General features: G+C 30.3%; 1 protein-coding gene across 4 annotated transcripts in view; it reads right to left on the bottom strand.

The window, feature by feature from the left end:
* Positions 1–2,175: 2,175 nt before the first annotated feature.
* Positions 2,176–14,059, bottom strand: part of LOC145286139 (deformed epidermal autoregulatory factor 1 homolog) — a 43,965-nt gene continuing 32,081 nt past the window's right edge. Inside the window, exons 5-9 of one of the 4 annotated variants that reach the window (XR_013869110.1) lie at positions 9,921–10,024; positions 7,988–8,119; positions 7,656–7,730; positions 6,817–6,912; positions 2,176–3,246 (exon numbers count right to left, since the gene is read on the bottom strand). Coding sequence is in view for 2 of the 4 variants with exons in the window: in XM_080134861.1 (XP_079990987.1) it covers positions 3,034–3,246; positions 7,988–8,119; positions 9,921–10,024 (449 nt within the window). In the remaining 2 variants the exon portion in view is untranslated. The remainder of the gene's footprint in view (positions 3,247–6,816; positions 6,913–7,655; positions 7,731–7,987; positions 8,120–9,920; positions 10,025–14,059) is intronic. The other 3 variants (XR_013869111.1, XM_080134862.1, XM_080134861.1) reach the window with 3 other exon arrangements.

Raw genomic sequence — 14,059 nt, 5'->3', positions numbered from 1 at the left:
ATTGTCATATTTGACTAGACTATCTCTTTCCCATTCAAGGATTTTAGATAAGGTGCAGAAACAGATCTATAATTTGATTAGCTCTACCTTTTCTTCTCTGCACTCTCTCACAAACATTATGTTGCTAGTCTGTCTTTTTATAAATGCTATTATGGCACGTGTTCTTCAGAATTGTCTGATCTATTCCCGCTTTCCTTTGTCCCAGCTCATTCATCTAGTGGTCTCCATCAAAGTGTATTGAGAATGATGGTGACTATGTAGAAAAATAAATTCTGGAACACAAAAGGTCACTCATTTTAATGGCACCACTTCAGTCCTTGTAGCGCTTTAAAGATTTAATGTTTAAGTTAAAAAAAAAAAAATAGGAAGCCTTACTTTTAGCACAACCCTCATACAAGATAGGCTTGTTCGAGAACGTGTAGGACACTTTCTTGCATCAGTTTAAATGTGAAAAAGCCTCCATTAAGAGGTGCATACCAAACCAGGTGTATCTCTTTCTGAAATATAAGACAGTGAGGAAACTCACTGCAGCCAGTAACAATAATTCAAGCTGCCCCAAGAAGTGTATGGCTGAGTTGATTCAGAGTATCAGAAAGTCCGTTTAGCATAGTCTAAAATAATGTGCCCATCACTATTCTGGTAAGAGCAAAATAGAGCATCCTCAATTAGAAGAGAACGATTTGCATTATGAGAATTTGTGCTGGATTAAAAATTGTAGGTGCATCTTAGTTCTCCTCGAAAGCCATGAGCTGAAAAATTGTGACAGATTTGACATTCTGACTGTCTTCACAACTTAATTTGTTGAAACATTAGCACAGACTCAAAACTTTACTACATGCAATTATACTGGTAGTGTATTCCCATCTTAATACAGGTGATTGGAAACTTGGTATATTTCAAACAGAAGTTGAACTGAGTGATTGCTGAGTTAATGAGTGACGATATTTAGATATTTACCTATGCTATTTCTAAGAAACACGATGAAAAGATAAATCTGTCTGAATAATTGCGCAGAAAAAAAAAATGTAAGATATAAGTCGTCTTGGAAGTGAAACCTGTCCAGTGATGTTTGAGAACATGCTTTGCATGTAGAGAAACGATGTGAGAATGATATGATAGATGTGTATCGCAAGTCTTAGAGACAGATTTAGATCTGATGAGCTGAGCTTAATATTAAATCTGGATAGTATACGGAGATTAATGCAGAATAGGAGGCTTCAATGGTATATCCATGTTGTAAGAAAGGACAAGAGTTTCTGGGTTGGTAAATATAGAACAATTGAGGTAGTAGGGCCAACACACAAAGGAAGACCAAGAAAAATTTGGGGAAAGTTATAAGGATTGACTTGAAAGAAAAAGGGATAGATAAAAACCTGTCCAGAGACAAGTCAGTTTAGCAATTAATTTCTAAAGGTCGTTTAACACATCCCAGCATGTAAAATGGACGTTAAACCAAATATGGTGAGAATGAGTTGGAAATGAAAAGGTGGTGTTAATTTTTTTTTTTTTTGCAGGTAAATATGTAAAGTGATTGATGTGATGGAATCATACTGTCGATGAAACAAAATGTTCACACCAATCTTTATGTAGCACAACATGATTTAAGTGAAGATGTAAAAATTATGACAGGCTTATAAGTTTGACAAGAATGAAAGTTCTTGTGGCAGGAATTTGAATGGTCATGTTGGAAACACCTCTAGTTGTTCTGAGGGTGCTCATGGAGGAAATAGATAATAGTTACAAGGATATAGAAAGAAAAAGATTCCAAAACAATTTGGTTTTGCCATGGGCATGTTCATTGCAAATAGTGTTTTTAAGAAAAGGAAAAAACAATGCTGTTACAACTCTGGAACAGTAAAAACTCAAGTATAGTATCTGTTGGTAAGAAGAAAAAAAAAGAACAGAAAGCTTGAGAGCGGTGTGGAAATCATATCTGAAGAGGAAAATGTAACTTTTTTTGCTGGAATTTGACAAAATGTATAGCAAATTTATAACCAGCTTTTACACATATTGTATTAAAATTATGACAGTATAACATTAAAAATTCAAATAATTTTGTTATAACAAAAAAAAAAAAAAAAAAAAAAAAAAATGTAAATACATGCCACTGAACACTCAATCTGTTATATATACAAGTAGTGGAAACACTTTAAAAAAAAAATGAATAAAAACATATTAAAACAGGTGGATGAAATTTATTTAAAAAAACATTCATTCTCATCTCATAACATTTAAACCAGAATGTATAAAGGTAAAGTTCATAGATTCACATTCGTACCAGGTGCATGTAAAACATGCATATTTGCATATTCAGTTCATAAAAAAAAAAAAAAAATGAAGTGGAGAAATATAAGAATCCACTATTAGACTGGCTTGATTTTCAGTATCTTTCAAAGAGTATCAAAGTCACAAGACCTGACCATGTGTCATAATAAAATCATCAGCAGTGCCTATTCTATAAAATTTTCATATTGAGTGACAATGTCAAACATAAAACAAAATGATTATGAGTTTGATGATGAACAGCTAAAAGTATTTATCCAAGGATTTGAATTTTAACTTTTTGCGAAAAAAAAAACAAAACAAAAACGGTAAAATACAGAAACCTAAAAGTTAGAACAAAAATCAGTTATATTTTCCAACATAAAGTCCGAAAGAGTCATGAATAAATACATAAAATTTCTTTTAAGTTTTCAGACTTTAAACAAAGAAGTCGACCATCACAGAGGATACAAACCTTCATTTTTTTTGTTAAAAAAAAAAAAATTAATAAAAAATAAATTTTAAAAAATGGTGAGCCGATTCATTTTTAAAACACTATATGTGTCTGTATGTAAACAAAGTTAGATTTATGGCAGTGTGTGTATGTGCAAGATTGAGCAACTTCTTTAGGATTAGTATTCAAATTCAAAATGAATATGATAAAGTAATCGGACTATCTCTTGGATCAAATTATGTGAGTGTGTGTGTGTAAAAGTTTTTCAGGCAGCTTGCGATGAAACAAAGAGAAAGGATTTTTATTTTTTGGGGTTTTCACTCCTTTTTACTTATTTCCACCACGTCACCATCTATGATACCCTCTATGTGACCCTGCGTGTGTGGATGTGTCCAAGCATAACTTAGTTTATCATTAGAAACGAGTGTCACACTGTTCTCTTGAATTTCAGCAATGGCTTTCTGAGCTCTTTCTTCCATCAGGGTGCGCTGAAAATTCATATGATTTTCTATTCTAGCAGTGTTCAATGCCTTAAAAATAAAACAAAAAAAAAAAAAATATTATAGACCGACTGCTAAGAAGAAAAATGAGTACATGAAAATAATTTGGTAGAACATCCTAAAGCAAGTTACATATTGTTTTTTTTTAAATAGTTTAAAATTATCAGAAGATCTATTTTTAACATATAAATAGATAAATTATGTAAAACAGAATTTTATCTGAATTATTCAAACCACGGTTAAAATTTTTCAGATTCCAGAGTCTGACAAGATGCATCTGAAGACAGTCATAGGTTATGTCGGCCGAAACGTTGCGAAAATAACATTCACGATGAGGATAGTAATCCAAATAATACTAATTGTCAATCCTCATCTAAAAAATTTTCAAGCATAAATATTTGTTCATTTTATATGTAAGTGTTCAAATATTCAAGTACAAATTGTAAGTATGATAAGGTTATGTTTGATAAAAAGAAAGGACATATAAGACCTGATTACAATAGAAATTTGAGTCCATAAAGCAGGATAGATGTTATTAATTAAAAAAGGTACAGTATAAAAAGATTAGTTAAACTGTTGTTACGTTGAATACACATCTATCTTACATGTCTCTATATTTAAAGAAATGTTCTGAGAATAAATACATTGCAGCAAACAAGAGGACCAGTTTTACTTATCTCCATTTTTTAAAAAAATTTTCTTTTTCTTTAATTCAACCCACGCAAGACATTACCACTGATAAATAAAGGGCTAAAGTGATATGGCCAGATTTATAGAAAGGGGGAGGGGCAACCTGTGAGGGGGAAAAGACAATAGAATGTTTGTTCACGTTGCATTTAAATATCTGCATATTGATACAAACGGGGAAACTGAAGAAAAAAAGAATTAAGGCAAGCGGTTTGAGAAAAGAAGTTTTTAGAGTTGAAAATATTCTAGCATCTAGGAACCTCTATAGTGATGAAGATGAGATTAAACTGGTAGCCAAATGGGTTAAACTTTTTTTTTGTTGAGGTTGGTTGGTTGTTTTACGGCTTATCAACCCTTTTCAGGTTATTTAATGCCGAATACAATGATTTTGAAAAAAAAATGTTTTAATAGAATATATATTTTTTTTCAAGTCGGTTTCTATTTAACCCATAGTTGGGACTAACAGGTACGAGTGGACCTGGGAACAATGGCAATTAAGGGGTGGCTCCACACTTACCAAAGCCCGCAAGATGGGGCCTTACCATCAGATATAGTTTAAGGTCATATTCAGGACCTTTTTGTTGAGAAGGTAATACAAATAAAATAAATTCCTCTGAGCACATTCCATGGAAGTACTTAGAAAACAATTTTGGACCTACACTAAATAGACAACTATTTGCCAAAGTATTTTAAAACGCTTGACCTTCAGTGGTCTTTTGGTTCCTGTTGTGAGGAGAGGAACTCGATTTGTCTGATATTTTCGAATATACAAATTTACAAATTACAGTACATACAATTAACTGGTTTTCATTAAATACAATGCATTTATTTTCATAAGGTTTCTATAAATAAAAATCTCCAATAAATTCATAAAAATGATATATATATATATATATATATTTTTAACAATTTAAATCATTTTCAAATAATATTGCAAATAAAAGATTGTACACAAACATATTATAGTTGTTTACAGCTGTTTAAAGACATTTATTTTAAATCATACAATAAAATAAAAAATTTTTTGGAAACACCAAGTCATCAGAAAAAAAAAAAAAAAGAAGTCCAACAAAGTTGCAATTTCCATCAAAAAGAAAGCAAAAATCACAAGAATAGATTCATTGTTGAATGCCATGGTAAAAAATTAATTTCACATCATAACCATATTATTTGATCCTTAGAGAAAAGATTAATAAGAAGCATGAATACTCACCATCTTGTATTTCAGAAATTTTTTTTAAATTAAAAAAAAACAAAACAAAAAAAACAATGAATAAATATATATATATATATATTTTTTTCTTTCTTTAATTCACCTTAAACAAAAAACACTGCTACTGAGATGTAAGAGGCTACCATTTACTAGATGCCAAATTTATAGGGGCATCGTAAGTGGAGTTATGCAGTGAGATGCTTGTTCACATATTTAAATTGTTGCATGCTGTTTGCTTGCTTGGGGGTATTTAAGTTGTAAGAGCACAAGTGCAGCATGTTTGTCAGAGGACATTCTGTGGAAATACATGTAAAATAAGCACAAGTATGCAACATTGTGGTGATGGGACAGGAGCTTGATAGAGTATGGAACCTATTAGGTTAGAAACTATTTTAGGTCCCTGTCCACCATAACAGAGAGAGAGAGAGAGAGAGAGAGTGGCAGGAGGGGGGACTAGTGGTTGATGCACCAACCCAGATGTGTCAACAATACTCTATGCATGGGTGAATGGTTGTTTTGTAGAAATACAGGATACTGGCAGATGCAAGAAGTTTTCTAGCCTGATAGAGAGACCCCCACCTTATTTGCAGAAGATTGGCATTTTTTTTTTTTTTTTTAATTATTTTCATTTTTTGTTTTGTTTCATGCTGAGGTTAGATATTTTGTGAATGACTTTAAACTTTTCCTGTCTGTTGTGATTTCATTTCTGTCGCTATTAGAATCAGGTTGTCATCAATAGATTCGATAGAGATCTTAAATGGCCTACCATGTGTCATTGAACCATAGAGGTCAATGTCGGACACACTTCTATGTATTTATTCCAATACATATTGCCTGTCAATGTTAGGCAAGGAGTTTGGATGTTGAATTCTTGAGAAGGGTGGTTGCTAAGGTTTCTTATAACTGTTTAATGAAAGGAGTTTTGTCTTAGTAGCATTAAATGTAGCCATCCATTTTTGGTTCCATTCCACTACATATGCAAGTTCATCTAATAAGAATTCAGCCAATGCCTTGTACATAAAAAAAGAAAAAAAAAAAAAGAAAAAAAAAGAAAACTTAAAATTATGAAAAAGTTAATTTTTCACCAAAACAAAATAAAACCACAAGAATAGATACATTGTCGAATACCTTGTTAAATTTTTAAAATTATTTCCACACAAAAATGCCTACTTTTTTTTTTATCCCCCCTCCCCTCGATAAGTAGATTAAAGTAAGATGCCAAGAGAGGAGTTTTTTGAAATTTTTTTCTTTATATTAAAGTGTAACCACCTCATTTCTCTCTGTGATTACAAAATATGTACTCTGATGTGGAATTTTTTTTTTAATCGTACCAAGTTATTTCATAATGGATCTATTCTTGTAATTTTGTTTTCGTGGATAATAAACTGTTTTTATGTTTTTTTTTTAACACATAAAAATACTATTCTGATGAGAGTCACTGTTTGTATAAGTTTTATGTGGCATTGTTTGATTAAAAATAAACCTTGACTTTAAACAGCTGTGAACTAATATCTTTCAGCATAAAGATAGATATATAAAATGTAATTAGGCTTTACAAAATACTCATATCAAGATTAATTTTAATACTTTGAGCAGATTCAAACAGAACATGCTGAAAATTTGTTTTGGATACAAGTGAGGGCAAGGGCATACTAGCATAAATATTTTTGTTAAGCAATAAACTTTTAAAATGGTCTTACATTTTGTAGTTTTTTTCCTCTTTGACCTTTTCCTAAAAGTTAGGTGGAAAAAATCTTTTCCTACATCCTGAACAGTATTTCTGGTTTGTAAAAACACTGCAAGAATCCGAAATAAAGATATATAATAAGATTATAAAATGAAATGTGTTATTCATACAAATTCTCAAGTGAATTGCTCAAAGCTGATTTTTGATTAAAACAAAAAAAATTTCAATAACAGATAGCAAGAAAGATTTCTACAAGAAAATTAAATTGTAAACTTAGAGTAAAAATCCAAAATAGTTAAGTTGAAAAATAAAAAAAAAATAAAATAAAAATAAATAAATAATTTATAACAACTGTAGTAGAATCACATTTTCTACATGCATGTATACTTTTAATGTGCAGAAAGTAAGCTTTAAAAAATATTTTTTTGTTTTCAAAATTTTATTGCTATGAAAGTTGAAATAAGATCAAGTCGACATGCTTTGGAGTTGTCATGGTTTTTTTCTGATATCCAGAACATAGGAAAGGATGATGGTTCATCAAATGGGGTTTCTGTCTATAGTGAGAAATTTGGGAGGGAGCAGCTTGTGGAGTTCAAGGTAAATGGATGCAGAGTTGCATTTTTGCTCAATATCTATGAAAATTCTGTTCTGCTGATGATCTAATGTTTGAAAAATGTTTGTGTTTCAATGTACAAAGGCAACAAATAATTTATAGCAACACATAAGAACCAAAATAACTAGCAAGAACTATTTATAATTCGAAAATTTTTATTTATTTAATCTACCACTAACCCTAAGTCCAAATGATCCCCCTTCCGAATAAAAATCTGTTGTAAAATTACATGTAATTACCTAAGTTTATCACAGATCTTGGTGGTAATTGTTTTTTTCATGTGCCGAAAAGCCAATTTCCATGGAAATATAATTCTAGAACAAAAAACAAAAAAAAAAAATCTTAGTTTCCATATGTTAAAAGTATACAGATTAAAAAGAAAATTTAATTCTACTGCGTTTGTGATAAATTGGTTTTATTCTTTGTTCACAAATTCAACTCTACTATTCTAAACTTTATGCTTTATCAGTTAAGAATTAACTATCTGCTTTCAAGGAGAGTTGACTTTGAAGATAAAATTTATTTTAATTACAAACTAAAATAATTATAATAAAATGGACAAAAGGTTTACCTCTTGCTTTTCTTTTTCCATTTGAAGCTTAAGATGTTGAAGTGCCGTTTCCTTAGCAACAAGGCTTTGATGCTTTGCTTGCTCAATCATAGTTTTTAATTGTTGAGATTGCTGTACTAATGTATTGGCCATCTGGAAATAAAACATGCACATCAATTATTTTGTGTTACTAAATTGTTACGGTTATGTTATTTCAATCTCTATAAAATTACTAGAATACAGGTAAAATTAATTCCCTGAACACAACAGTTTGTACCAATATTACACCCCCTTATAAATATTACAATAAAGCTATATAATGCTATTAAACCTTGTCTAAAATCTATAGTCCAATTTTTGTGATACTATAAAGTGGACCTGAGGTGGACTTGCGTCACTAAGTGACGAGAAGAGGGGGGAGCAATAGACAAAGGAATAGGAAGTGTCTGACAATAAACAAAGAGATGGGAAGTAGCAAACAATGAATGCTTAGGTACTTTTAGATCGAGCCTTTTTGATTTGACAATGACATTAGAAACCCACAGAACAGATAAAACAGGAAATGGCAACTTCCAGTAGCTGGGGTGGGGGCAACTTCAGATACAAACACAGAGAGTCAGTTGACAACTAGATGCACTTTACAGTGTATGGGAGTTGATTGGGACAATGATTGGACAGTTTTTAGAGTTGACTGCGAAACAGAAATAGAGACTAATTGCGATTGACAGACTAACGTAACATCGATACAACGGGGAGAAGACACACACACAAGTCCAACCGTCAATTATATGTGAAATATTGGCATCTTTGTTTTTCCTTTCTTTGTTCCATGACTTATTATATTTCTACTTTGTGAAACCATGGGTGTTCCCATCGACAGTCACTAGCAAGAAAATGACGATTTGGCCATAAGAGGAATAGTCAAACAAAAAATTCACGACACACGACATTGGGAATCGGCGATTTGTTGGGGGCACGCACATCTGGTTATATTTTTATCAAAATCTATTACATAATTTTGATTCTAGAAAATATTTAAAACTCAAGATTTAACATTAAGGAGTATGAAGAAATTAAAATTTAGTGAATTTTGCTTAATTTGTGTATAATGACTGAATCAAATTCATTGTAAATCTCATACTTGAATCTTTAAATGGGAGGTTGTTCCCATATTATGCTCAATAAAATTTGATGCCTAATACTGTTATTATTTCACTCAAATCTTAGGTATCTGAAATTTCACAGAGTTTGTTTCCTATCGGTTGGGTTTCCAGTTCGAGCATCACACACGCCACCCTTGGCCACTGGTTTTTGTGACTTGTCACAATTCAAAAAGAAACTGAAGTAAATAAAAACTTAGCACTGATACAGTATGGGGTAAATATGAAAATCACATTTCAACAAAAATTCTTTGAGGAAATATCAAGTAAAATTTTAATTAAAAATAAAAATCAGTTTTCATATTTTGCCAATCTTCACTTAATTATTACTTACATAAGTGACAAACTGTCTTATCCCTCCCCCCACTGTTTTACAAGTATTTCCAATCATAAAAATATGAAAAATGATTTTTATTTTTAATTAAACTTGGACACAAGTTTTCCTAATGTTTAGTGAAGACATTTATTTTTGCCCGATACACAAGTATATTGAAGAATTTTTTTTACTTGGAATGAAAGTTTCTTATGCTCCCCATACTGAATAAGTGCCAAAATTTGTAAAAGACAAACCTTAGAGAATCAACAAATATGTTGACAAGAAAAACAATTTATAATAAGAAAAAATTTAGAAAATTCTGAAGTTTCTTATTATTCTAAATAGTAAAATATTCTTATAAAAATTTCAAAAGTTAATTTAAGCATAATATAAATTTTGTTCAACTAGCTAAAATCTGATTGACCTTATTCTTGGAAGATATAAAGGAAAAAAAAACAAAGACAACAACAAAAAATACCTCTTCAAGTTGCCACCAATATTTCTGTTCCGATACATCCATGGTTAATGCATTAGTTACAGAAGTTTTAGAGGCATTGGCTAGAGATGTCATAACAACAGCATCTAAAATGAGAAAGAAAAATAAATGTCAGAGAGAAAAGCAACTAAATCATTTTTCAAACTGATTTGAATAAACAATTTAAAAATGAAGATATTAAGATTGAAGGGAGATTTGATTGCAAACAGTAATTAAAACAGTAAAGAATTCATAATGCAAAAGAATATCCAATTTGATATTTGTAATGAATGGGCATCAAGAGGATTTCAGTACTTTAACTCTGTTGGTTTCCAACATACACTTTGATTGTGAATTAGATCCGGAAATAAAAGAGGTTAGCTTTTTCTTTTTTGAGAAAAGTTTCACAATTGTCAAGGATAACCAACAGAAAAAAAATAGGGTTACAAATAGTTAAATGTTACCATTTGTGTTTTAAAGTATTTTAAAACGTTTTTACTACATTTTAATAATTCAACCAAATATGATCATGTTATAGTTCCATTTTCAAGATGGTATAATCTGACATCTCTGAAGTTTAATTAATGAGTTTTTCATCTTTTGGGGTGAAAAAAGTCAAATAACTGTTTCAAATACCTTAAATTTTATTTTTCTATTTAATCGAAAAAAAAAAAATCAGATTTCGTAGATGGTCACCAAATGACTTTCAGCTATCTTAGTGTTTCAGTCTAATGTAATATTTTTAACTGAACCTTTGTCAGATTATGCCATCTTGAAAATGGAACAATAACATTATTAGATTGGATGAATTATTAAAATGCAATAAAAATGCTTTAAAACACAAAATAGGTATAAATAGAGGTAGAAAAGCAACTTCTATTGCCTTTGATAACAGTTATTTAGTGACTATTTACCTATATTAGCATTTTTTCTGCTGGCTATTCTTGATAATCACCAAAATTTTTTTTTTCTCCCCCAATCCTAACTCTTCACATGTTACGTGCAGTTTTCTCTTATGTTTTTTTTTGTGATTTTAAAATATAAATTGCTTTGGTTATTTCGGGGATTGGCTTGAGATTCTTGAGCACCCAGAGGATTTAACATATCAAAGTACGTCATTACTGTCTCAGCTATCACCAAATCGTAATCTATTTAAGCAATTTCAAACTAAAAATGTATATATATGCATGCTCAGAAGATAGATTAACTTATGCCAAGGTTAACTGTTTTCTTTTCAATCTTGACCTCTAAGCAGCTATTTTTACAGGTTAAAACCAAACTAAAAGTGTTCCCTAGGTCCAAATACCCTCTATATCATCTTTCAAAACTGTAGACAAAATATTCAGAGAAGTGTGTGGTAGAGTTATTTCACACACACAGACAAGGTCACTTATGTTATATATACCTGTGTCTATGTGCTAGGACATTTTCATCCTAAATTCTATGCAATTATGCCCAATGTAAAAACTATGCATAATTAGAATTGAGCGTAATAGTTAATTGAAACAAATCATCTAAGAAACCACAAAATGAATATTAATGAAAGGAATATGTAAATTAGTTAACTTTCATGAAGTTGTTCCCATATCCACGACCAAGTATACCAAGTTTCTTTTAATATCAATGTCATAGAAAGAAAAAGATAAACATTAACATTTTGGTAATTTCGATTCAAATTTACTTATGTTTTAAGTGTAATGGTAAAGAAATGAAAAGCTAAATCAATTTGCATTTTCATTTGCAATTTCATGTGTTTATAACCAAGTCCATTCCTTTAAAGGAATTTGAATAAAATTGAATAAAATGCTAAATATTTGCCCAAGAAATAGAACAATATTGTGAAACAGAACTATTTCTTATATAAAGATCAAAACAATTATGAAATTTAAACAAAAAAAAATAATAACTAATAGTTAATAAAATGTTCCTTTTCGAAACCAATATACGAAATAATTGCATAGGCATGGACAGTACATAAGATGATCAGTCTTTTGTATAAAATTGAATTAACTTTTGCATTTATTCATTTAAATAAATTAAATTTATGTAGGTCAGATTGATTAATGAAGGGATCAAATTTCAAAGTCTGAAAATAAAAGGCCTAGTTAATTTAAAAACCTGTTCATAATTTAGACTAGAAGACATGATAATAGTCTTAAGATATTAGGACAAAACTAATCAGAGTTGTAATATGAAAAAATCTGAAAAAGCAAATGTTGGTTTGTTATTGATTTCATACCATTGCCACAAAATAATTTATTAAAAAGACCTTCTGCAGATAGATAATAGGAGTTAATTCAGAGGAATTAGTGCTTTGTGAATAAAACATGAAATATGCTTAGGCTAATCATAAAGTTTATGTGCACAAATAGAGTATTATTACTTGCATTTTATTTTGTCTTATTTTGTAAATCACTTCTTGCTTATGTCTGCTACCTTTTCGTTTGTTCTGCCCACAAAGATCGGGTCATCAACTGATCCTCTCCATATTTTAGCAGCCTACCGTGTGGCTTTGAGCCATCAAAATGGGACACACTTTAGAGCATTTCAGAAAACCGACAGGTGATGTAGTTGTGCTACTTGAGATGTCGGAGAATGCAATTTCTCATAGAAACCTTTACAGCATTTTTCTCTATTTGATGATTGCATTGTTGTTTCGCTGCTGACCACGTCTCGCAGCCATATAAGAGTACAAGTCGAACATGTGGTGTATAGATGGGATCTCTGCAGTTTGTAAATTTGTCATCAGCTACCTGAAGATTCTCTAGATGATGGATATATGTAGACTTATAATTACATCAGTTCGTCCACGTTGCCAAGTCAGGTGAATTTATTGATTCTTTCTAATTTATAACAATTTGTTTCTATGGAAGTCAGATTTCAATATGTGCTACCAATGAAGTTAGCTGCATCTGCTACATGTAAATAAATTTAAAAAAACTTTGTGCTAAACAAAAAAAAAAAAAATAAAATAAAGAAAAAAAAAATGTGTAGAAAAATTGTCAGTTTTTAATTCTCACAGTTCATTAAAACAGTAAATAAAGACGGTTAAAGCAGTCTGAGAATTTATACATTTATGGCCTGGCACATTTATAGACAAGAGTTATATGCACCAACACTTAACAAGAATCATGATGATGTACACTGGCCAAGATCACAGTGTAATATCTGTTCTGACGCTACACTTCACCTTTTCCTCGGTCAGTAGAGAAGAAATCCTTCATAACAGACAATTTTTTTTTATTTTTGTTCTTATCCAGAGTGTCCCTTTTTTTTTCCCAACATTAAAAACTGACCTTGTGTCTAACTCTGCCCTCATGAGGAGGTAAGTAAATAAGAACAATAATGATGTACATACGCAATATTTCTCATATCCCTTTGTTGAATTTTAGTTTATCCATAGGTGTATAAAGATTTCGTTTTTTCATTTACATTCACCTAATGGTCGAATCCAGGTTATTGATTGTCTGAATACAAAACTTATTATTCAGTTTTAATAAGACTTTAAACAGAAGAACAGTCACTGTGACAGGTGGTGGTTATTTAAAATTACACTTAAAAAAAAAATAAATAAATAAAATAAAATAAAAACCAGATAAATCTTTGTGATGCACGAAGAATTCAGATTCCAAAATTGATCAAGTATTTTCTTTTTTAAACTAAGAAAATCAAATTTTATGAAGAAACAAAACAGAGTCCGGGAGCTACCATTTCGTTTTTAAATTCAAGAGCGCAATTCAATTTGGCTACAGAGATTTTGTTTATATTCAAAATAATTAAACCTTTAAAATTGCCGAAAATCGAAAATTTTTATTTTCTTAGTTAAAAAAAGAAATAAAAAAAAAACTACTCCATCAATTTACATAATTTTTGGAATATGAGATCTCCATTTTGTGACACTTACATACATGATAAAATTTGTTTGTAGTTTTTTTTTTTTTTTTTTAAACCAAATCTAATTCTAAATAAGCACTGATGATTTTCCTTGACCTTTAAACTTGATCTTCACATATGGCCCTCATTATGTAACCTTTTGACCTATCAAAAATTACTTTAATTACAGATGGAAAAGCTCCAATTTTTTTTTTTTTAGATTATTAACAATAATTTTTAACACAAGTTGAAAAATAATAAAATAGCAG

Source organism: Euprymna scolopes, chromosome 10 (assembly GCF_053919585.1).
Source record: "Euprymna scolopes isolate OS-2025 chromosome 10, ASM5391958v1, whole genome shotgun sequence".
In the NCBI taxonomy this organism is placed as follows: domain Eukaryota; kingdom Metazoa; phylum Mollusca; class Cephalopoda; order Sepiida; family Sepiolidae; genus Euprymna; species Euprymna scolopes.
This window is presented reverse-complemented; position numbering and strand designations above follow the sequence as displayed.